The following is a 24,841-nucleotide window of genomic DNA, read 5'->3' as shown; positions in this document are numbered from 1 at the left end:
AATTGTAAACTTAGGTTGTAAACTACAGGAACTCCTATAGGTTACATGTACTGATAAGAATAGAAACAAACATCCTTTTGGGGGGAGATATACCAACAAGAATAGTAAATACTTAGTAACATTCCCCTTCATTCCTCTCCCAGCTGCTACATAAAAGGTTTTCCAGAGAGGTGAAGGTTGGAGGAGTTGGGCCACCATGGACAGTAACTGCCACTTCCAGAAGAGAGAGGACTAGGTTGTGCAATGAGGGAGGGGGCTGAGCCATGGAATTGACTGTCCTGGAGTAGTCAAATTTGTTTAGCAAATTCAAAGGCACCATGCAAGAGAATAAAATATAATTTATAGAAAGCAAATATACTGTAAGTACAAATTTAAAATACTTGATCTGTCTGTGCTTTACCTGCATTTTTATTTTGACTTGGTGACAGGGTCTCTTTAGTTTTACATGTTTCATTAAACAACATCTTTAAGTGTAATGCCAAGAGTGGATGAGTGAGATTTAGGAGACTGGACCTGGGAGGAAAATATTCTTTAGTTTTGGGAACATTCATTAAATAACATAATCAGTAAAGTGTGATGTTTGTGTTTTGGATCTTATCTTAGTTTTTTCATGAAAACCACATTATTTCCTTCCTGTTAAACTCTCCTTAATGTGAGATCTCAGTGACCACTTCTACTTTGTCCACGGCTCATTGTATTCGGTGTTTAAGCTCATTCGATTAATCACTCATATTCTTTTTAGAATAATGTTAATTTTTTTTGGTGAATATAAGTTTATTTTTTTAAATGCTGAAGTTCCTTTAAATTCAACCAAGAACTTTTCCGTATTCACTTGTTTGATGTTTCATTGAGGTCCTCAAATTCCTAGAAGTTCTTCTTCTTCTTCTCTACCACTTATTGTGGAAGTAGATGAAACATACGGCAGCCGATAATACAAATCCAGAGATCACCAGTCGTATTATATTCTGCACCGTGTAATCTGAGGAGAGAACCAGAGATGGATGTTATAAGAGCTTTTTTGTGCAATTTTGAAGTGTTCCAAATTCTGAGTTTATATGAAGATTCTGGATAAGCTTCCTTCTCATTGGACAGAAGCAATGATGTCGTTTTATGTTCCAATAAAAGGAGGAGAGGTGACACAGGAAGCATCAAAACTGAGCTGGGAGATAAGTGCATCATCTGCCCAAGAGGAGCATAAGTCACAAAACTGACTGACCAAAATTACAAATACATTGGTAGAAAAACTTTAAACGTGTATTTCAACTGTATATTTGATTGTATTTTTTACCTAGAAGACCTTTTTACAATATTTTTTTTCTCTCCAGTGTCTTCATGCTAGGTAAAAAAATATAAATTATTTTTTATTTATTTTTTTAGTCTAAAATGTTACTTGGCTTGGATCAGTGGTTATATATAGTTGTTGGTTAAAGAAGGGAAAAAATGCAAATTCTCATCATCAGAGCCTTATTTGGACACCATACTGATGTAGGTCCATCTGAATGATGAAAAAGAAGGTTCTTCAGCAGCTCAGCGATCATAAGTGGTCACCGCAGGAGATTCCAGAGCCTACAAGACAATGCTTGTTCCAGAAGAACTTCCAAGTCCTAGTTGACAGTTGGTAAGCTCCACCCTTTGTAGTGTGATCATTTCAATATGAGCTAATTAGGGATGAGCAAATCTGCTTGGGTTTGGCTTTCTAAGCCCTTGTACACACGATCGGAGATTCCGACGGAATGTGTCCGATCGGAGCGTTTTGTCGGATATTCTGACTGTGTGTGGTCTGCATCGGACTGTTTCCGTCGGAATATCCGTCGGACCAAATTTTCAGACTTGCCGGAAATATTTTCCAACAAAATGCTCCGATCGGACATACTCCGATCATGTGTAGAGAATTCCGATCGGACAAAGTGCCACGCATGCTCAGATCAAATTCCTACATCAAAGCTATTGGCTACTAGCCTGAACGTAGTCCCGTCGTAACGAAATAACGTCATCACGTTCTGAACGATCGGACATTCCGACAACTTCGTCCGACCGTGTGTATGCAACAGTTTCGGACAAAATCCATCGGACAAAATCCGACGGATTTGGTTGTTGGAATCTCCGACCGTGTGTACAAGGGCTAACAGTTCCTAAATCTTGTTTGAAGATCACAAACTTTGCAGCAAACACTCCTGAATCTACTGTATTGTGGGGCAAATATTATTCTACAATTCTACATACACCTAGATGACATCCCTACCACAAACTCTACACTCCACCCATTAGTCAATAAATAATATTTCCCAAGCTTAGCTCACTACCAGCTAATACCAGACACCCACCGTATCACCCTAAACTGTGGTAGTGGCAGTTTAAATCCATGAAATGCATTTTGTTTGGTGAAATAAACTTATTGGATGTTTTACTAAAGCAGGAGACTAGTGCCTATCCTTTGAACAACTACATCGGGCGCTTCTGCCAATCAAAGTACTAAGAGGCCTTTTTTGCCCTGACTCTTCCCACTAATTCATTCACCCACCTGAGAACCCCACAGAACAAAGAGAAAGAGAGAGAGAGAGACTGAGAGAGAGAGAGACCGAGAGAGAGAGAGACCACACCAACTCTGCCTGGAGACAGGCTTTTTCCACCCATGCATTAGGCAGTCCGCACGTTTCCCCCTTGCTGGGTGAGCACAGCCTTAACAGTTGTAAGTCAATTTTGACCTTTTTTCCTTCTATTTTGGAAGCACTTTATCCTTGTTTCTGAATTAATCTACTATACCCTAGGTTCTTTCCCGTCTCCTTCTCTTTTCTGTTTTGGTGGACACACCAAGCTTTTCCAGAGATCCCAATCCACGATCTACCCCCACATCCTAGACCTAGATCTTTTTCTGGCAATTTGTAGTCATTAGCAAGCATTGTTAAATGAAAGGCGTGAGAAACTGGGCCATTGGGGTCATGTACCAATGGCAAAACTAAATCTAATAATAATAAATGATGAAAAAAATGATCTCTCCTTACATAGAGTTGTTATCTTTCCCTAACAGCTTCAACATACATGGACAATATGGCTGCTGTTTTGAGTTCACCCTTTTATAGAAAGGGGACTGGGTAATCCATCCCTTCGAATATTGGCTCACCTTATTTTTGGGGTTAAACCTGAATATTTTTGGGCCAAAAGTTTGTGATTTGCGAACTTTGCAAATCCCAGGGACTCCATACAAACCTATGATAACAGTGAGCTTGAGCCTCATTCCTGGAGCCAATACTAGAATGCGCTAATGGAGGCAACATGTGGTCTGCTTTATATTCTCAACAGACTTTCAGCTATTAATCCCACCAGTCAAAAGAGAAGAGACAGTCTTTGTGTTCCCGGATTTGTGAAGAATCTTTTGATTGCTCTGAACTTCCCCAAACCCCCTCTCTCCAACAGTTCTCTGACCGAAGGTAGTCAAAGACAGGGGCTGACTGACCATTCGGGCACTCGGGCACTGCCCGAGGGCCCCAAGCCACTAAGGGGCCCCATCAGGGTTGCCAGCTTCAATAAAACCAGGGACAGTATGTAAAAATCTGTGTTTTTTTTTTAATCCCAAGATTATAGCTGCCCCGCCTCTCCGGTACCTTTTCAGTGTGTGTATGTGTATTCTGTGTGTGTATACTATGTGTGTATATTGTGTGTCTGTGTGTGTATACTGTATGTGTATATACTGTCTGGCCCCATACTCTATTGCCTGGGGGCCCTATAATCTCCTATTGCCCGGGGGCCCCATAATCTTCTCCTATTGCCTGGGGGCCCCATAATTTCCTATTGCCCGGGGACCCATGAGTTGTCAGCCCACTCCTGGTCACAGATCTCTGGAGAGAGCTAGAAGAGGGAGAGCCCTGATTCAGCCCATAGCTAGGAGCTCCCTTCTTCCCTGAGTGCCATGCTAGTTTCTTTTTTACTTTTGCTAAGTGAAGGAACTTTTAAAGAATTGGAGGCTTTTAAATTACATTTTTTTTTCAACTGCAAGAAAAAAATAAACAAAAAAAAATCATCCATTGTATATGCCAGTCTGGAACAAGCTACACTCAGGGGTGGACTGAAAACTCATGGGGCCCCTGGGCAATAGGAGATTATGGGGCCCCCAGGCAATCAGATATTATGTGGCCACACACACAGTATACAATCACACAGTATACACAGACATGTTTCTATTGGCTGAGAAGGTACTGGAGAGGTGGGGCAGCTAAAATCTCCGGATTTTTAGACCAAAAGGATGTCGGTAAGGTACATTTCAGAGACAGATGTAAAAAAAAACACAGATTTTTACATACTGTCCCTGGTTTTACTGAGGCTGGCAACCCTGATGGGACCCCCTAGTGGCTCGGGGGCCCTCGGGGCAGTGCCCAGAGTGGCCAAATGGTCAGTCCACCCCTGGCTACACTTTACATCTGTGTCATCATGGTGGGCTAGCAGTACCTGTGGATCTTCTCAAGTCAGCAAGCTGTCAAACTATCAATACAGACTGGGTCTCAGGAGGAATCTCTTTTGTATAAAGTGATATTAGAGACGGAACATGTACAGATCAGAGGCTAATTCAGTTCTTCAAGCTCACCGTGTATCTGCATTATCTGGATATAGATCTCATCACTCATCGCCCTCACCGAGCCAGATCTCTTCCTCACTGCACAGGTATAATTCCCAGAATCCTCCAGCCGAGATGACGGCACTCTGTATATATCAGATACATTGTATCCCCGCACAGTCCGTCCATCTCTGTAGAAGGCAAAGTGCAGCTCTGTGCCGCCTCTGAGCGGATCCCGTCTGGTGTCACATCTCACCGTCATCTCATCTCCTTCTATTACCTTGGATGGGGTCACTTTTATTTCTGGAAGAGAGAAGATCTCTGGAAGAGGAAAGGATGACAATGATTGGTCAGTATGAGTTCTATTTCCTCAACACGTGATTGTCAGGGAGTAAAGAAATAAAAAGTGTTTGTAAGGATAATGTATGATTGTATGATTGGATCAAAGCCATTCTTTTAGCCCTTGCACACACGGTGGGACATTCCGACAACAAAATCCATCGGATTTTGTCCAACGGATTTTGTCCAACGGATTTTGTCCGAAACTTGTGTTGCATACACACGGTCGGACAAAGTTGTTGGAAAATCCAATCGTACGTAATGTGATGACGTTATTTCGTTACGATGGGACTACGTTCAGGCTACTAGCCTATAGCTTTGGTCTAGGAATGTGATCTGAGCATGCGTGGCACTTTGTCTGATCGGAATTCTCTACACACAATCGGACAAAGTCCGATCGGATCATGTTGTCGGAAAGTTTTACAGCCCAGTTCTAAAACGTTGTCCGTCGGATATTCCGCCGGAAACAGTCCGATGGAGCCCACACACTGTCGGATTATGCGACAACATGGTCCGATCGGACATTTTCCGTCGGAATGTCCGACCGTGTGTACAAGGGCTTAGGTTTACATCCTTACCATGTATCTGGATATAGAGCCCATCACTCATCTTCCTCACAGTGTCGGACGCCGTCCTCACTTCACAGGTATATTTCCCAGAATCCCCCAGCTGAGATGACGGCACTCTGTATGTATCAGATACATCGTATCCCCGCACAGTCCATCCATCTCTGTAGAAGGCAAAGTGCAGCTCTGTGCCGCCTCTGAGCGGATCCAGTCTGGTGTCACATCTCACCGCCATCTCATCTCCTCCTATCACCTTGAACATGGTCACTTTTATTTCCGGAGGAGAGAAGAGCTCTGGAAGAGGAAATTAAGAAAAAAGGCAAACAATGGAATTGCATGAATTATAATCTAAATCAGGCTTTCTCAACCTTTTCAACACAGAGGAACCCTTGAAATAGTTCTCCGGTCTCGGGGGAACCTCTGCTAAAAATGAGAAATCTACAACTCATTATACATTAGTGTGATGGTCAGTGGGAAGAATGGTCCTTACATTTGTGGTCATTGGGAAGAATTACCTCCTTACAGATAGCTAAAAAGATCAATGGTGTTGGTGGGAACTTATCTGAGAGGCAGAAATGGCCCAATGCTGAAGGAACCCCTAGCAACCTCTGGAGGAACCCTAGTTGAGAATCACTGCTCTAAATGTTGACATTCACACAATTCTTAGTCGCAGACATTAAATAATTGACATCGGTGTTTGGCTGTTGTATCCACTACAATAATACACAGTAATAGAGAACCCGGTGTGGTCAGCTTTATCACAAGTCACTTATTCTACCTGTATGTATATCTGGATGGTGAGTGATAAACGGAGACATGGGATGAAACCAACAGAAACATACAGACTTCTTACAGGCCTGAGAGTGAATTGGGCTCAGGACCCCGGTGCTGCAAGGGAAGTCCGGTAATAAGTTCAATTGATGGAGCTTTAGGGCTTAGCAGTCTACTATCAATGTAACCAGTTGGTCACTTTCTCATAAAGTCCAGTTATATTTCCTGTTTCTTGGCTTTAAAGTGGTATTACACCCTACATTGTTTTTTTAATACTTTCAGCAGTGGATTTAATCTCTTACTGAATATTCAGCTTATCTTTAAATCCTTGCCTATGTTCCAGTTTTAGCTGGCCCCATGACTACGGCCCCCAGGTTTCCTGTTCTAGGGGGACTCCTTTCTCTTGCAGCATCCTTTGGAGCCAGCTTTACATGCCAGGATTTGTGTCTCCCTACACTGTGTGCATCAATAGAAACACACAGCCCCCTAGCCTAGGATGACAAGGCGCTCCTCTGCTCCTCCATCCTTTTCCTCCCCCCCACCTTCTCCAAGTTAATAGACCAGCTGTAGAATGCTCTTTCCACTGGTAACTCTTTCCCTTGAAGACCAGAAGTTCAGGGAAGTATTGAAAGTTGTAAACTGCAAGCACAGGGGGTGAATTTTACCAAATAGTTTACTAGGGATTTTTTTTTTATTGTGCTGAATGTGTTAAGCTAAAAAGCCCTGAGGGTTTAATTCTATTCTATGGTAAAAAGTCAATAGTTTTAATGTTAGTACACATCTGGTCCTCCCATCCGGTACTGGAGGAGTCCCCAGTCCCACTTCTGGAGGTGGTTCTGGTTCCGGGACAGATCTGTCTCTATGGGAGGCTGTACAGGTCTACTCCGCCCACGGAACTAGCACCACATCCAATATTCACACAATGGCGGCCTCCAGAGCTGAATGGAAGTCTTGGCATAGATGTATACTACACATCACTTCACAAGATATGGTGACAGGTTTGTCTTTTGTAAGTTGACTATTTTTGGAGGTCTTCCAATGTACCTGGGGATGTGTTAGATCTGAAGATTTTGATGACTGCAAGAAATAGGCAGCAGCATAGGTGAATATTAACCACGTAAAGACCGAGTCTCTTTCTGATGTTTGGTGTTTACAAGTTAAAAACTGTTTTTTTTTTGTTGAAAAATTACTTAGAACCCCCAGACATTATTATTATTATTTTTTCCAACACCCCAGAGAATAAAATGGCGGCCGTTGCAATACTTTCGGTTACGTTTGTATTTGTGGTCTTGCAAGCGCACTTTTTTTGGAAAAAAATACTTTTTTTTAGTTAAAAAATAAGACAACAGTAAAGTTAGCCCATTTTTTTTTATATTGTGAAAGATAATGTTACGCCGAGTAAATTGATGCCCAACAAAATTGCGCCCGCTCGTGGAATGGCAACAAACTTTTACCCTTAAAAATCTCCATGGGCAACGTTTAATAAATTCTACAGGTTGCATGTTTATTCTGTGTACACAAGACTGGACTTTCCGGCAGACTAGGTCCGAAGGGATTAGTCCATCTGACAATCTGATCGTGTGTGGGCTAGTCCGATCTTTTTCGGAAAAAAAAATCTGACGGACCTAGCAATAGAACATGTTTCAAATCTATCCGACGGACTCAATTCCGACGGACTAAAATCGGGAAAACCATTCGTCTGTGTGCTGATCCGATGGGGCCAAATACGACGCAAGGGAAGCTATTGGCTACTGGCTATTGAACTTCCTTGTTTAGTCCTTTTTACGACATCATGTTCAAAATGAACAGACTTACGAACTGACTTAGTCCGTTCATGTGTGGTCAAGTCCGTTCGTTCAGAAAGTCCATTGGAACTCCGCCGAAAGTCCGTCGGGAAGACCGTCGGACCTAGTCTGCCGGAAATTCCTGTTGCGTGTACGCAACATCAGAGTTACAGAGGAGGTCTAGGGCTAGAATTATTGCTCTCACTCTACTGATTGCGGCGATACTTCTCATTTGTGGTTTGAACACCATTTTCACATGTGGGCTCTGCTCACATCTGCTTTCGCTTCTGCACGTGCGCCCAGTTGGACGGGGCGTGTTTAATTTTATTTCTTATTTATTTTACCTTTTATTCGATTTTTTTTTTTTACACTGTTCTTTAAAAAAAAAATGTGTCCCTTTTATTCGAATTACAAGGAATGTAAACATCCCTGGTAATAGAAAAAAAGCATGACAGGACCTCTTAAATATGAGATCGGGGGGGGGGGGGGTCAAAAAGACCTCACATCTCATATTTACACTAAAATGCAATAAAATAAAAACATGTCCCTTTAAGAGCTATGAGCGGAAGTGACGCCACTTCCCTGCAGTGGTATGGAGACGGGTGGGGGCCTTCTTTCCCTCACTCATCTCCATGCCACACAGAGACTGGATACGATTGCCTTCACCACTGCAGAGGGCACTTCACTGGGCATATGGAAGGGTTAACATCCACTTTAAGTCTTTTCTTTTGCAAGGGACTTTTTTTACTTCTGCAATAGAGTAACTTTAAAAAGTATTTTTGGGTGTTTACCGTCCTCTGGATTAACCAAAGTTTCTAAAGATAAAGTTTTGCATAACACTGCACTGTAGTTATCATCTAGTAATGTTGTGATTGTTAATATCTTACAATTCCAAAAATAATAGCCCTCCCAACATGCATTTTTTGCTTCTTTTTGTATACTTACCTTTCTGAAGATGTCTTCAGGCTGGTTATGGGATGGGCGGGGCCCTCTTCATCGGTTCTCCGACATTGGATGGTTCTTGATGATGCAGAGAATGGACCTGTTGTTGCATCATTACACCAGGGTGACGCCCTTTAAGTGGGAGGGTCCATGACACTCTGCACTCACAGGATGTCCTCAGTTTCCCAGGCTGAATAATGCTGGGTGTCATTTAACCCACAAGGCTGGGGACATCTATTGGCGGAATTTAATTACTGCGGGAGACAGTTTTATTATTTTTCATTTTTTATGTATTTTTATTTTTATTTATTTTATTTAATACAGTTTTTTATTTTATTTTTTTACATGTAGTCATTATTTATTTGTATTTAGGTTAGTAGTTTGGCAACTCACAAGTTTATACCTACTAGTGTCGGAGAAGAGGTGTGTATTGCGTCCTGATTTATTCAATCACTGGGGCATTGTGGACATTGTGGGACATGTTTGTCTTCACTGAGGAAGGGAAGGACCTCTATGGAAATGATACTGCTGACCGAGAACCATTCCTGACTATTTATATGAGATCTGGCAAGATTATCTGGGTGACGTCCATACCAGCAACTTAACAACTTAAAGTGGTTGTAAACCCTTACAACACACTTTGACCTACAGGTAAGCCTAGATTAAGGCCTACCTGTAGGTCCAAGAAATATCTCCTAAACCTATACGGTTTAGGAGATATTTGCCCGAAGACAGGCACGCTGAGCGCGGCATCGTTAATTACGAAGATGACGCGTCGGCTCCCGTGCGCATGCGCGGCTTTGCCGAATGACAGCAGCGGAGCTGCGAGACCCCACCGAGAAGATGGATGCGCCGGACTACAGGGGACAGCGGTGACATCGCTGGCTCCTGTGTCAGATAAGTGACAAATAATAAACTACTATGCGATGCGTAGTAGTCCATTATGCTTTACCTTTGCAGGGAATGAAAGAGGAAGTAAACTCATCAGGGTTTACTTCCTCTTTAAAAGACAATTATATAATTAACATGTTAATTAACACAGCACTTAAGGCAGCCTTGGTGACCAGACAGTCCGTCTCCGGAGGTCAATGTGATCAGCTCTTTAAATGATCATGTATTGTTCAGAATTAAGAATAATAAGAATAGTCTTTTTGGGCAAATCCAAGAAAACCTTCTCACAATAGCAGAATTAACACAAACAACAATGGGTGAAAGACTCTTAGGGCCCACACTAGCCTTATTTACAATAAACCCATTATAGCAGACAACAGACAGGTGGCTGGAGTTGATGACATCAGCATCTTCTATGATCCCCAACATTACTAATCAGTCACTATTTATAATATGGCCGATACAGGGTCCCCAGAGTCTGTGTGTCTTGGGGGGGATATGGGCCTGAATCTAAAGTAACACCACCTCAAGAGTCCCCAGGCATACAGCTCACAAAGAGCACTGTTCCCCCAAATGCCAGGGCCCATAATCGGTAAGCATTGCGTCCCCTTCAAAACCCCCTGTTCCGGGTGAGTCTGTCACAGTTGGCTTTAATTTACCTTTCACAGAGATAAAGGATTCATCTGAGCGCTCTATCACATTTGTAATATCATAGCGGTGTATTTGTTTAGTACATTTGTACCGTCCAGACTGACTCCTCGTTATATTAGGAATATGGAATGTGGAGTCGGATTCTGATGGTTTTATCTCCTGATCATCCTTATAGAATTTTGTGTTTATTGAATTAAAATCTTTTACGTGATGACATCTCAGAGTCAGGGGGTCTCCTTCATAGATGGCAGATGGAGGTCTCTGCAGGATGACATAATCTGAAATGTAATAAAATGATACTTTAGGTTGTTCTATTCACACCCAACAATCTGTAATGATGGAGATGAGATGGACGACTCACTTATTGTAACATTTAGGAAGACGGGATCACTGATATCACCACCGATGGTCTGGCACTGGTAATCTCCACTGTCCCGTCCTACTGAAGATCTAATGATATGAAGGTTCTGTTGACCTCCTTCTATCTTTGTCTGGTTTCTGTACCAGTGATAGGTCCGGGGCTCCTCTGGTACAGTAGACGGCACATCACATGTTATAGTCACATTGTCATGGTATAATATATTCCCCCAGTTGGGTGTGAAGGTCACCACAGGTTTGATGGCCCCTCCTATAGAAGAAAAGAGATCACACAGAACACATAGAGAGCACAGTGTGCAGCAAAACACAGAGAGGTGAACACATCTTATGTTAAAAAAATGATGTTCTCATGTCAGATATTTGTGGTCCTGGGCACAGAGATTTTATAACATATTACTAAATCTCTGTAATAAAGAAAACAACCTCCCTTAATGCTTAGGTTTTATTCATTTATTTATTTATTTTAACCACTTACAGTTTGCCCTATAGCGGTTTTACTGCTACAGGTCAGCAGCTTTGCACCAGACATTTAACCCTCTGATCGCCCTAGATGTTTAACCCCTTCCCAGACAATGTCATTAGTACAGTGATAGTGCATTTTTTTTACTGCTGGTGATTGCTGGGTTGCATTTTTAGGTTCTTTTTCGGGCTTTTCCTTGCAGCTTTTTAACACCTTTTTCTGTCACTTTTTAAAACAGCCTTTTTCTATTTCCTTCCTTCAGCCTAACAATTAAGGGGAGGAGTGGTTAATTGGTCACAAGCAGGGATGAGCTTTATGTTCAACTCGAACAATGGCTGTTCGCCAGTTCGCCGAACAGCCAACAATTTTGGGTGTTCGCTGCAAATTCGAAAGCCACAGAACACCCTTTAAAAGTCTATGGGAGGAATCAAAAATACTAATTTTAAAGGCTTATATGCATGGTATTGTCATAAAAAGTGTTTGGGGACCCGGGTCCTGCCCCAGGGGACATGTATCAATGCAAAAAAAGTTTTAAAAATTGACGTTTTTCTGGAGCAGTGATTTTAATAATGCTTGAAGTGAAACAATAAAAGTGTAATATTCCTTTAAATTTCGTACCTGGGGGGTGTCTATAGTATGCCTGTAAAGTGGCGCATGTTTCCCGTGTTTAGAACAGTCTGACAGCAACATGACATTTCTAAAGGAAACAAAGTAATTTAAAACTACCCTTGGCTACAATGAATCGCCGGTCCGCAATACACATAAAAGTTGGCATAAAAATGGCATGGGGAGGGGCGCATGCGCGGCGGCTCCATGGACGGTCGCATGTCCTGAGAGCTCCGCTCCTCTCCGACCCGCCGACTCCGCCACAGCCAACAATAGCCGGAGATTGACACCACCGATCACCCCCGCGGCATCCCGAGGCTCAGACCGACCTACCCGCATGAACGGGAGCACGGCCAGACGCTGTCTGTCGAACCAATTGGTCTCCGATCCATAGCCTGCGGCCTACCCTAAGATGGTGACCGCCCGAGCAGCGCAAGGCCTTCAGCCAGATCCGGACGAATCCATCGCCGATCCGCCCTCCGCAACTCCACAACGAGAGGTTTACCATCTACCGACTGTGAGTACTTTACATCCGCCCATATTGTCTCCCTCCTCAACGGAATCTTTATTCCGACAAGATGGTCTGCCTAGAGACATTGTTGTCAAACCACATTTTTTCAAAGTCAAGGAAGATGTAATGCGCAAGGCCAGGGAATCTGACACACTTTCTTTTCAAGGACATCCAGTACAGGTGTTCGCTGACCTCTCGCCCTACACCATCCAGAGGAGGAGATCCTTGAAGCCTCTCCTGCAGGTCCTGTCCCAGAAATCCATTCCATACAAATAGGCCTTTCCATTTCGACTCTCTTTCTCATACCAGAATAAATCTTACAGTTTCGCCTCCTTTGTTGACGGCGAACGCGTCTTGCTGCGCCTGGGCCTCATCACTACCTCCCCTGTCCCCCCGTTGGATCCAAAACTCCCGCTTTCCACGAAGAGACCTCCACCAACGAGCCCTCCCAAACCCCTCTGGCAGAAACAACAGGCAAAACGTTCGAAAGACGGACACCCTCCCTGAGAACATTCCATCCTCAGGTCCTTTCCAATTTTTTACGGCCTACCGGCCCTTTTTGTCGCTTTTTCCTACCTGCTGGGTAGTGCTGCACACTGGGTGTCAACATATGCCCGGTCTGAGACCTCATATCTGACTTATCCTTTACTTTACAGGCAATACAGCTTACTGTTTGTTATTTAAGCTCACAGCTTCTGTGGGGCTTGTTCCTTGGGACCCCTCTCCGCCCCCCCCCCTGGTTTGGGGGGGCGGAGGGGGATTCCTGAGCCCTTTTTAGGTTAGCAGCGATATGACAGCCCCAAAGACAGTCTTTTCCTGAGCTACTAATGAATAGGGGCTCACCTTGAGTTATAATTCTGTGGGTTTTTTGCTGTTTGTATTTTGTTTTTCTTTTTATTAGTTAGGTTTACTTACCCCTCCAAACCAGTCAATCCTCCACATAGCTCAGGGGCTTTTCATTTTATTGGCGGATGGGTCAGAGCGGCTGCTCCGCGCCTCCCCTCTCTCTTAGAGTGGCTTTTTTTCCCTCTCTGAGACCTATTTTGAGAGGACCCCTATTTTTGGGGCTTCTCTTCCTCTATTTTGTTTTTTTCACCCCTTTTTATTTTTTCTCCCCACCCCTATTTTTTTATTATTATCTGATGATGTTCTGTGTATGTGACATGGGCTGGGGCGCAGCCTCCCCACCCAGTCGGAAGACTTCGGTCTTGACTAGGCTGCATCTTTGCAATGTGCTTTGTTTCTGTAATATGTTCTGTTAATAATCGCAATTGGTTGTTATAATGTTTTATATTCTCTTCTCAGGTGCCTCGATTTCTTCTCTCCTTGCTTTCTCTGTCCCTGCTTCTCACCCCCCCTCCAGGTCTTCCAGACACCAGGATCCTCCCCCATCATTTTGTTCCCGGAATCCAATGGTTGAGTCGCCCATCCTCAGCTTCTCCCCTCGGGGAATCATGGTAAGATCCGTCCACACACAACATTTCTTTCTAACTCTGGTCCGTGGCCTCTGATCCCAAACCACTCAACAATCTGAAGATTGTTACACACAATGTACAGGGCCTAAACTCGCCGGTCAAACGCCGAAAAGCTTTTAACCTTTACCATTCCCAACGCTTAGATGTGATGCTATTGCAGGAAACTCACTTCCCAACATCTTTCAACCCTTCTTTTCTATCCGGGCATTTCCCCCAATTTTTCCTTTCTAAGGCTAGTAATAAGACAAAGGGTGTTGCTATATGTTTTGGCAAAAACGTAGGCTTTTCTCACGCTTCCACATTCAGTGATAAAGAGGGCAGGTACATCTTGGTCAAAGGCACTATTGACGGCTCGGTGTATTCCTTTATTTCATATTATGCTCCAAACAAGAACCAGGCGGGTTTCTTTTCCTCCATGTTGTCCACTCTTAGCCCTATGCTGGAAGGGAGAATTATAATGGGAGGGGATACTAACCTTCCCTTTGATCATTCCCTGGATAAATCATCTAAGGGAGTCCCCAACTCGCGGAGACCCCCGAGACAGAGCACTAAAATTGCCCCCTCATTGTATTCCCTAGGATTGGTGGACATCTGGAGGGAACTAAACCCTAGAACAAAAGACTACACTCACTTTTCCGCCCCACACCAACTTTACACAAGAATTGACCACATCTTCCTCCAATCACGTGACATTCCAACCGCTTCTAAAGCATTGATTAGGGACTCCCCCATTTCGGACCACTCTATGGTCATAGTTCATTTAACACGAACTTACGACTCGGGACGCCGGTTTACCTGGCGACTAAATGAGGCCCTTTTAAGTGACATGGCTAATTGTGCATCCATTCAAAGGGATATCCAAGAGTATTTCTTACTGAATGACACTGACTCGATTTCCCCAGAATCCTTATGGGCGGCCCACAAGGCAGTGATCAGGGGTAAGATTATCCAACTTTCTACCCAGCTTAAGAAGGGACGGCAGAGCGAAATAGACAGACTCACCAGGGAATTTCATTCCCTTAGTAAGGCACATAAACGTAACCCTACCAGGGCGTCGCTACTTTCCTGCGAAACTGCTAGAACTGCATTAAACTTAGCTCTTACCACTGCGGCGGAGAAACAACTGAGATGGTCGGGATCCCGCTTCTACTCCCAAACGGACAAAATAGGACCCAAACTGGCAATGAAGTTAACCCCGAGACCGCGTCCCCACGCTTTCCCCAAAATTCGTATCCTCTCGGGTGATCTATCCCACAACCCACTCAGTATCATGGAAACATTTCATAAATTTTATAGTTCTCTATATAAGGAGAATCGCCCTGACACCTCTCCCCATTTGGATGAATTTTTGGACTCAGTCCCTCTACCGAGGCTCTCTTCGGAACATTCGGATCTTCTAGAAGATCCAATTTCTGAAGCGGAAGTTCTGGGAGTCATATCACACCTAAAACAGAACTCGGCCCCTGGCCCGGATGGCTTTTCAGTGGGGTACTACAAAAAATTTGCGACAACACTTGCACCTTTCATGGCCAAATTCTACAATTCTCTCAGGTCTGGATCTCCCCTGGACAAAGCCCTGAACCTGGCTTACATTTCCGTTATTCCAAAACCGGGCAAAGACTCCACATTAGTATCAAACTTTCGTCCTATCTCTCTAATCAATAACGACATCAAAATCTTTACGAAAATTCTTTCCAACAGACTCTCTTCTTTTATTGCCCAATATATCCACAAAGACCAGGTGGGCTTTGTCCCGGGGAGACAAGGACCAGACCAAGTTAGGAGAACAGTGGATATAATATCGCTACTTAACTCTCGCTGGGACGGGGGTCCTAGCCAAGAGGGATTCCTACTATCCGTAGATCTACAGAAAGCCTTTGATACCATCTCATGGTCCTACTTATTCAATGTACTGCAGAGATGGGGCTTTGGCCCACACTTTTTACAATCACTGCGATCTCTATATTCGACCCCGTCCGCTCAAGTCAGGCTTCAGGGATGCTTTTCGGACCCCCTTGTAATAGAGAAAGGTACTAGACAAGGTTGCCCCCTATCACCTCTCCTATTTGTCATAGCGATCGAAACCCTAGCCATAACCATTAGGAATCACCCTGATATTACAGGAGTTAGATGTGGAGGTTAAGAACACAAATGTGCGCTATTCGCAGACGATTTATTATTATATGTTACCTCCCCTCTGATCTCCACTCCTAACATCTTCTCTGTACTTGACACTTTTGGCAAAGTCTCGGGTCTATGCGTTAATCCAGTGAAGTCTCTAGCACTTAACGTTACAGTCCCCGCAGAACGTCTCGAAAGCTTGCAGAGCCACTTTCCTTTTGCTTGGTGCCAGACATCTCTCCCATATCTCGGGGTGAACATCTCCACCTCAATAGACTCCCTATACGCCCACAATTACCCTGCAGTCTTCAGGAGGATCACATCAGACCTCATGAACTGGGAAAAGCTACACATCTCCTGGTTGGGCCGTATTAATGCAATTAAGATGACCCTCCTTCCACGACTCCTTTACCTGTTCAGATCTCTCCCTATTCCATTAAGGAAAGCCCAATTACAACCTCTGCAAACCAGAATTCTCCAGTTCGTATGGTACCCTAAGGGCAGGCGCTGCTCGAAATACATTTTATACAGAATGAGATCCCAAGGTGGTCTAGCCCTACCGTACCTCTGGTGGTGCTATCAATCGGCGCAACTCGCACAATTAGCAACAGTTTACTCTAAAGGTCCGAAACCTGATTGGGTTGGAATTGAACGTCAGGCTATTCCCCGCCATACTATCGATTACATCATATGGTCCTCGCCCAAACTCCAACCCCCAATCCTATCCCCCACACTATCACACTCTATTGCCCTGTGTGACCAACTACATAAACAACCGGCCCTTGTCTCTGCCCTCCGCCCTCTTACACACATGTTCCACAACCCCTCCTTTCCCCCGGGAATGAATATTCTAGCTTTCAGCTGGTGGCTCAACAAAGGCCTTTTCAGGATAGGCGACTTCTTTACCCCGGCAGGCCCCGTTACAGCAGCATACTGCACCAGCAAACTCCAAATGCCACCGTCTGAACGATATAGATTCTCACAACTTTTACACTTTCTCCACTCACTCTGGCCCAAGAAGACTATTCCCCCCCAAGCTACCCCTTACGAAGCTTGGTGTTCTGAGGCTGTGGACCAGAGGGGAGGGATTTCAATCATATATGCCTCCTTGGCTGCTGCGACCTCCAAGCCCTCTTATGCTTTGGCCTGGGAGGCAGATTTGGATATTTCCTGGGATCAGAGAGTGTGGTTTGCGAACTTTCAGCGCTCCTTTAAACGGATCTTCAATGTTTCACTGATAGAAGCGAACCTTAAGGTCTTGACCAGGTGGTATAGAGTCCCAGCCATCCTTGCCAGGTACTACCCTAATGCCTCACCGCTGTGCTTTAGGAAATGTGATCATTGGGGCTCCATGCTTCATATATGGTGGTCTTGCCCGAAAATCCGGGGTCTGTGGAACAGGGTCTTCCATCTGATCCGTAAGGTAACATCAGTCCATGTCCCGCAGACTCCGGAGATAGCGATTCTCAACCTCAAAATAGACAAGATAGACAAACAGACCCAAGCTTTGATTTTCTTTATTCTATTAGGGACCAAGATTACTATCGCGGCCCACTGGAAGAAGCCCTGTGTTCCCTTTGCAGCGGTGAAGCATAAAATATCCTGGATCATGGCTCAAGAAAAGATGGTCAGCATCACCTTAGACAAAACCCGAACCTTCGAATGCATCTGGGAACCCTGGGCAAAATATTGCCACATCTCCCTGGTTCCGGGAGTTCCCCCGGCTTGATATCCCAATCTGGAAGACCTGGATATTTCCTCATGCTACTTCCCCTTTCACCCCACACTCTGTCCTTTATCTCTATCCCCTTTTCTCTCTCCTTTCTACCTTTCACTTGTCTTTGCTTCTTTCATTCTCTGTTTTTGGAGATCCTCTACCACTGAGAACCGAGACACCTGGTTAGGTCAAAGTTTGACCACTTCAGTTTGATTTCATATTTTATTAGCTCTTCTGGTTTATACACCACGTCCTCCCAATTACCTGAAGGTGGACGAATCTCTCATGGTACATAAGTACTAGGGGAACCTTTTTAAGCCTGCAACCAGACTTCTTCCCTTATTCTCCCTTTTGTTTACAAGATACATTTAGGCTAACATTGGTTTCCTAGCCTCCTTTTTTAAGGCAGTTGGTGACGCGTGGGGGGGGGGGGTGGGAGTCGGGGCCTTCCCCTCCGCAGCAAGATCCCTGCAGGGGCGGCGGGGGGGTCTCGCTCTCGCCTCCTCACCCGTTTTCCAGCTGAAAGTGCATGGCCTGCCTTCTTTTTCCTTCTGTTTTTCTTTTTTTTGTGTTCGGCCTTACCTGGAGCGCAACTTGCTCTATCCCATAGGTTTTTATTTTTATTTTTTTTGGGACGACTAAGTTGGGCCTCACCTAACCGGGCTACTGTTCCGACGGTTACCACAGTTATATGGTTACACACTTGAGTAGGCACGCTAGGGCTAGTCCCATTTTCTCTCTGGTTGTCATATTCATAGGCTTCTTGGATAGCTCCGTCTGACAAAATCATCCAGACTTGCTACATTTCCTCATGTCCTTATTATGTTGCTTGTTATATTTTGTAAAGATGACATTCTGCATTTTGAATTTTGTTTACATCTACTGACTGATGTTACTGTTTATCACCTGTTACTAATAATAAAAAACTATTGAAAAAAAAAAAAAAAAAGTTCTAAAAATGGCATGGGGATTTCCCCACAGGGGAACCTCGAACCAAAAATGTAAAAAAAAATGCGTGGAGATCCCCCTAAATTCCATGCCAGGCCCCTCAGGTCTGGTATGGATTTTAAGGGGAACCTTGCACCAAAATTTTTAAAAAATGGCGTGAGGTACCCCCAAAAAATCCATACTGACCCTTATCCGAGCACTCAACCTGGCAGGCCGCAGGAAAAGAAGGGGGCGAGAGAGCGCCCCCCTCCTGCACCGTATCAGGCCACATGCCCTCAACATTGGGAGGGTGCTTTGGGGTAGCCCCTCAAAGCACCTTGTGGTTGTGGGGGTCTGCGGGCGGGGGGCTTATCGGAATCTGGAAGCCCCCTTTAACAAGGGGACCCCCAGATCCCGCCCCCGTGTGAATTGGTAATGGGGTACAAATGTACCCCTACCATTTCACAAAAAAGTGACAAAAGGGTTAAAAAACACGAGAGACGGTTTTTGACAAGTCCTTTATTAATTTCTTCTTCTTTCCACTTTCATCTTCTTTCTTCGGGTCTTCCTTCGGTGTTCTTCTTGTTCCTCCACTTCTTCTTCTCCATCTTCTTCTTCATCTTCTTCTTCCTCCGCTCTTCTTGTCCCGCATCTTGCTCCCGCTTCTTCTCCACTCCGTCCGCATCGATACGGCTCAGTGGGAGTCTTCAGGCATGTGTGACGCTACAGTTCTTCTGACACTTCTTAAATAACGGAGGGCGCGACTTCCCTATGGCTTTCCCTGTGTTGTCAGAGGGTGCGGGGTCACCCTTCTACGTAAAACACACAGTGTTATCCCCTGGTGCTTTGGGGATTAATATGAGGAATGGGACCCGTTGTGTGCATTTGTCCAGAGTGCCAACTATGCCCGCCCTTTGCATCCTCTCCTCCATTCTTAAAAGTTGTATTATAGCGTTCAGCTATAAAAAGGACTCCATGAACGAGGACGGGTGGATGGATGAAAGGACCACCTCTTCCATTCATGGATCACTTTTAACCCTAGAATTATTGCTCTTACTACAGTGTGCATGGAAACACCTAATAGGTGTTGCAAATTATTGTTTTCTATATACTTAAAGCATGTTTCAGCATTTATTTGTGCATGTACTGTATGTGGGGTTGGGAGGCTTTATTTATTTATTTATTTTTTTGTTAAACTTTCATTTAACACTTTCTTCTTTTATTTTATTTTACTTAATTAATTTTTATTGTTATTTTTTTACTCTATCGTATTGCTTTCACAAGGAGCTGATAACTGCTTTGAAGGCAAGTTCTTCTGCTGGTCTAAGCAGGCCTAGCGCTTCTGCATTTGCAAAGTTCCCCCTACTACTGTGTCCATCTTCCCATGGCATCTGGGAGACAGTAGCTTGTCCAGAAACCCTCCAAAGAACCAAATACGACCATCAAAATGGTCTTCTATTGGCTTCAATGCTTTAAAAAATGTAATTCCTAAAAATTCAATCAGATTTGAAGTTTGCAAACTTCAGTTGAATTTAAGTTCAAACTAAAGAAAAGCATCACAGGCCTTCCAAACAACCATTCTGTCATACATTTAAATAAATGGTTAATTTCAATTGCGTGCAAATTATGGTTAACCAGCGCTATTTTTTTAATCGCCTGCTAAAAATGGTCATTTAAAGAGGTTCTTTAGTCACCTGTGTAAAAATTAAAGGTCAGCAGCTACAAAATTTATTAAACAGCCATTCACCTGCCCAAGGATCCAGCCCTGTCCTCACCTGAGCTGGTTTCTTTACCGAACTTCAGTCCCTGGCGCCGGAATATTAACTGTGGACAGCTGACTACTTGCGTCTACAACATCTTATGAATGGTCCCGCAGTCTTCTGGGACCTGTGATGTGTCCCAGAGGACTGCGGGCAGGGAGTCGGAGGGGAAGTGGGAGCAGTACATGTCAGAACCTGGTACTCGCTCCCCCCCCCTAAAAAATATATGACAGAGGAGGGGGGAGGAGGAGGAACAGCAGAACTTCCCCTTTTGAGTGAAGTTCGGCTTTATTTGCTCAAACCCCATCACATAGATTACTCAGGAAGCTGTGGGCTCAAGTTGTTATTTTTGTGTTATTTGTGGTATCAATTTTAGTTCTGTACTCACCGGACTGTCCAACGTTCAATGCTGAAAATCCAAAACACACTTGTGTTAGCAAATAATATCTACAGTACATGTCATTAAAACAAAATCGGATGTGTTTTAATCCTGTTCTTTTCTTTCGCTATCAGTTGGAAATTATACATTTTCTTTCTAATGAGAATATTGATCCCAATTTTCTCAACGCACCCAAAGAAGATTGCAACTGTCACTCTCTCTTAGCACTGAGGTGACAAACAGACATGGGAAAAACAAATGGTGTACTTTGAAGAGATCAGGTTAAGCATTTAGACCTTGACACTTTCCCATTGTGTAGGCATCAGTTGTCCATTTTTCACCCCATAAACTCCCACACAGTAATTAGACATGCTCATTTACCCATAAGATTTTTCCATGCATCCATAATAACCCCCCCCCACCCCCCTTACAAGACACTTCTAGTATGCCTTATGCCGCGTACACACGTATCAGACTATCCGGCGGACTTAGTCTGGCAGAAAAACCGCCGGACTGTCCACCGGACTTTCTCAACGAGCTACCTACCCACACACGGCACTTTTGCGGCAGACTAGGTCCGCCGGACTATCCGCCGTACTTTTGAAAGGAACGGACTCACTCACCAGGGGTGGACTGACAACTCATGGGGCCCCCGGGCAATAGGAGATTATGGGGCCTCCCAGGCAATCTGAGATTATGGGGCCACACAGTATACACACACACAGTATACACAGACATGTTTCTATTTGCTGAGAAGGTACTGGAGAGGTGGTGCAGCTATAATCTCAGGATTTTTAGACCAAAAGGATGTCAGTAAGGGACATTTCAGAGACAGATGTAAAAAAAAGACAGATTTTTCCATACTGTCCCTGGTTTTACTGAGGCTGGCAACCCTGATGGGGCCCCCTAGTAGCTCGGGGCCCTTGGGCAGTGCCCGAGTGGCCCGAAAGGTCAGTCCGCCCCTTTCGCCCACACACACACGGAGGAAAGTCCCCACCCCCTTTCCTGGCTGGCTGGCTCGGATAAGGGTCCGATATGGACCTGGGGGGGACCCCCACTCCGTTTTTTTCTGGCGTAGGGATTCCCCTTTAAGTCCATACCAGGTGATGGGGCCAGCGATGCCTCCTTCGCTGGTCCCGGCTACATGGAGCCACGCTCAAAATGAGCGGACTTTACTCCGGGCGGGAAAAGTCTGTTCATTTCAAAAGTACGGCGGACTAGCACACACACGGCCATATTGCCTGCCGGACTAGCACACACACGGCCATATTGTCTGCCGGACTAGCACACACACGGCCGTATTGTCCGCCGAAATGCGAGTCCGGTGGATAGATTGATGTGCAAAACTACAATCTTAGTCTGCCGGACTTTTGGGTTAAGAAGTCCGCCGGAGCCCACGCACGGGCGGATTGTCCGGCGGACTTGAGTCCGCCGGACTTTTCCACCGGATTGTTTGATTGTGTTTATGGGGCTTTATGTAGCCTCCAACCACCACCAACCATCACCACCTTCATGAAGCTTATTTCATTCAACAGCCAGACCTTTCCTCCTCATGCAGTTTCAGTCAATCAGCCATCAGACTCTGAACTATGTATCCAAACGATCCCCCCATTTACTGAACAAGACACTCAGCTCTCTCACGGAGTGATCAGACACCTCAAACCCCTCACAGCCTGTGTAAGTCAAAGGGTGGAAGTACAATTCTGGGATGTACTGGGCAAAAGGATATAACTTAAAACAACATTGTAATGATATGAGATAAAGGGACACTCAACAATAGACCCTGGACACATACTCTGGGTCTCAACCCTAGCATTGCCCAGACCTTTAACGACAGTTTTCTTCTTAGCCCTTGTACACACGGACGGAGAATCCATCGGAATGTGTCCTATCGGACCGTGTTGTCGGATAATCCGACTGTGTGTGGTATGCATTGGACTGATTCCGTCGGAATATCCGTCAGACCAAATTTTAAAACTTGCTGGAAATATTTTCCGACAAACTGGTCCGATAGGACATACTCCGATCATGTGTAGAGAATTCCGATCGAACAAAGTGCCACGCATGCTCAGATCAAATTCCTACATAAAGCTTTTGGCTACTAGCCTGAACGTAGTCCCATCGTAACGAAATTACATCATCATGTTCTGAAAGATCGGATTTTTCGACAACTTAGTCCGACCGTGTGTATGCAACAGTTTCGGACAAAATCCGACGGATTTGGTTGTCTAAATGTCCGACCGTGTGTACAAGGGCTTAGAGATGCCACTCGGCTCCCTTTATCATTGACTTTGGAACTTAAAACATTTTGTCTAGATAAATGGGAACCTTCCAGCCTATGTGACAAGATCATGAACAAAGTTTATAAGAAATATTCATAAAGCAAGTCAACAGAAGCCAAATTTCATGGTAATGAGTTATTTTGTGTGTTTCACACCATCTCAAAAGAAAGATACTCAACTGATACTCAGATAACATAAACAATAAGAACTGTTTTACTTACACAGGAAGATGATAGCGAGGAAGGCAGACATGGTAGCTGGGACCCAGAAGATGTGACTGTCTCTTTGAGAAGCAGAAGTTATGATCGTCTTCTAACTTCCACTGAGTTTTATTTATAGACATGCCGCTCGTGAAAATTTAGAAAGGGGAATAGTCTGTGACAGCCAATCAGATTTCACTTTGCTGTGGCCAGTTCTACCCTCTCTGATATGATAGTCTAGAGAAAACTCATAGTGCATTTTAGGGTGGACACTGCTGGCCTTGTACTCGGGATTTGTGGTCTAGCTGTAGTAAGGACACTTCCTTGGAGTCCAGTGTTGTCACTTTGCCAAGTTATTCTTCTCACTGAATAGTAAACCCAAGTGATACCATAAAATCACTCCTTTGGAATAGATGTATTTATAAGAATTGTAAACTCAGGTCGCACTCTACAGGCAATACAGGAACTCTGTGGACTGTGATGTAAGGGAGAACTTTGTGGACTGTGCTGTAAAGGGGAACTCTGGAGTCTGATGTAAAGGGGAGCCTTTATGGATTCTGATGTTAGGGAGGAATCTGTGGACTGTGCTATAAAGAGGAGCTCTGTAGATTGTGTGTGTGTGTGGGAGTCTCTGCTGACCAGAGACCCACTTATGTCAGACTTTCCCTTTACACCAGAGTCTGCAGACACAGACATCAGGGCACTGATTATCAGTGTCTCGATTATCAGTGCAGCCCTAAAAGTGTCCATCAGTACTGTCTATCAGTGGCAACCAGTGCTGTCAATCAGTGCCCAGCTGTGCTGCCAATCAGTGCCCATCAATGACCGAGCAGCCCATGACATATTTACTGGCTCCTTCCCCACTCTGCATACTGATGGAGGTGAGGGGGTCCAGTAAAAAACATGTGGGGGCCAGAGAGCACAGAAGGGATGGAGAGCATGGAGGGCCGGCAAGCATGGATGGGGGACAACATGGGGACCAAAGAGCATAGGGGGCCAAATAACACAGGGGATCGAAGAGCATGGGGGGCCAAGAGCATGGGGGGGGGGCAGAGAGCATAGAGGCAAAGAACACAGGGGGCTGGAGCAGGAGGGCAAAGAGCATGGTGGGGCTGGAGAGCACTGGGGGGGTGGAGAGCATGGGGAGGAGGCAGAAAGCAAAGAGGGTCTGGAGAGCAGTGGGGGGCTGGGAAACACGGGTGGCGGAGCGCACAGAGGAAAGCCAGAGAGCACAGGGGGGAAGAGCACAGCGGGGGGGACGGAGAGCACTTTGGCAAGCCTGAGAGCATAGGGAGGCCTAAGAGCACAGAGGAGCTGGAGAGCACTGAGGGGCTGGAGAACACAGGGGACTGGAAAGCCTGGGGGGGCATAAAGCACTGGGGGCTGTGGAGAGCACTTGGGGCCAGAGAGCATGGGGAGGGGCAAAGAGCACAGGGAGGAGCAGCTGAAAGAAGCTGGATAGGAAGAGCATGGGGGGCCAAGAGCATGGGGGGGCAGAGAGCATAGAGGCAAAGAACACAGGGGGCAGGAGG

General features: G+C 44.9%; 2 protein-coding genes across 2 annotated transcripts; both read right to left on the bottom strand.

The window, feature by feature from the left end:
• Positions 1-395: 395 nt before the first annotated feature.
• LOC143942679 (high affinity immunoglobulin gamma Fc receptor I-like) lies at positions 396-7,764 on the bottom strand. Its single transcript, XM_077464058.1, has 3 exons — positions 5,467-7,764; positions 4,580-4,870; positions 396-979 (listed from the first exon to the last, which is right to left on the bottom strand). The coding sequence occupies exons 1-3, from the start codon at positions 5,714-5,716 to the stop codon at positions 888-890; spliced, it is 633 nt and encodes a 210-aa protein (XP_077320184.1). The 5' UTR covers positions 5,717-7,764; the 3' UTR covers positions 396-887.
• A 2,341-nt stretch (positions 7,765-10,105) lies between these two features.
• Positions 10,106-23,796, bottom strand: LOC143942678 (low affinity immunoglobulin gamma Fc region receptor II-b-like). Its single transcript, XM_077464057.1, has 4 exons — positions 23,331-23,796; positions 20,837-20,857; positions 10,855-11,121; positions 10,106-10,771 (listed from the first exon to the last, which is right to left on the bottom strand). Exons 1-4 carry the CDS (start codon positions 23,359-23,361, stop codon positions 10,392-10,394), a joined length of 699 nt encoding a protein of 232 aa, XP_077320183.1. The 5' UTR covers positions 23,362-23,796; the 3' UTR covers positions 10,106-10,391.
• Positions 23,797-24,841: the final 1,045 nt, after the last annotated feature.

The sequence above is a fragment of the Lithobates pipiens genome, unplaced genomic scaffold (assembly GCF_037356315.1).
Source record: "Lithobates pipiens isolate NorthernLeopardFrog02 unplaced genomic scaffold, aLitPip1_a1.2 Scaffold_30, whole genome shotgun sequence".
NCBI classification, from domain to species: domain Eukaryota; kingdom Metazoa; phylum Chordata; class Amphibia; order Anura; family Ranidae; genus Lithobates; species Lithobates pipiens.
Note: the sequence above shows the minus strand (reverse complement) of the source record. Positions and strands in the feature narration are given on the sequence as shown.

Bases quoted from the DNA above. Each gene is read 5' to 3' on its own strand.
- LOC143942678 (XM_077464057.1), bottom strand. From the start codon at position 23,361: ATGTCTGCCTTCCTCGCTATCATCTTCCTGT. The intron at 20,858-23,330 runs GTAAGTAAAACA...TTGGATTTTCAG, and splicing joins CCTCGCTATCATCTTCCTGT to CATTGAACGTTGGACAGTCC. The intron at 10,772-10,854 runs GTGAGTCGTCCA...ATTACATTTCAG, and splicing joins CTTCCTAAATGTTACAATAA to ATTATGTCATCCTGCAGAGA.
- LOC143942679 (XM_077464058.1), bottom strand. From the start codon at position 5,716: ATGTTCAAGGTGATAGGAGGAGATGAGATGGCGGTGAGATGTGACACC. The intron at 4,871-5,466 runs GTAAGGATGTAA...TTCCTCTTCCAG, and splicing joins GCTCTATATCCAGATACATG to AGATCTTCTCTCTTCCAGAA. The intron at 980-4,579 runs GTGAGCTTGAAG...TTCTCTCCTCAG, and splicing joins CCAGATAATGCAGATACACG to ATTACACGGTGCAGAATATA.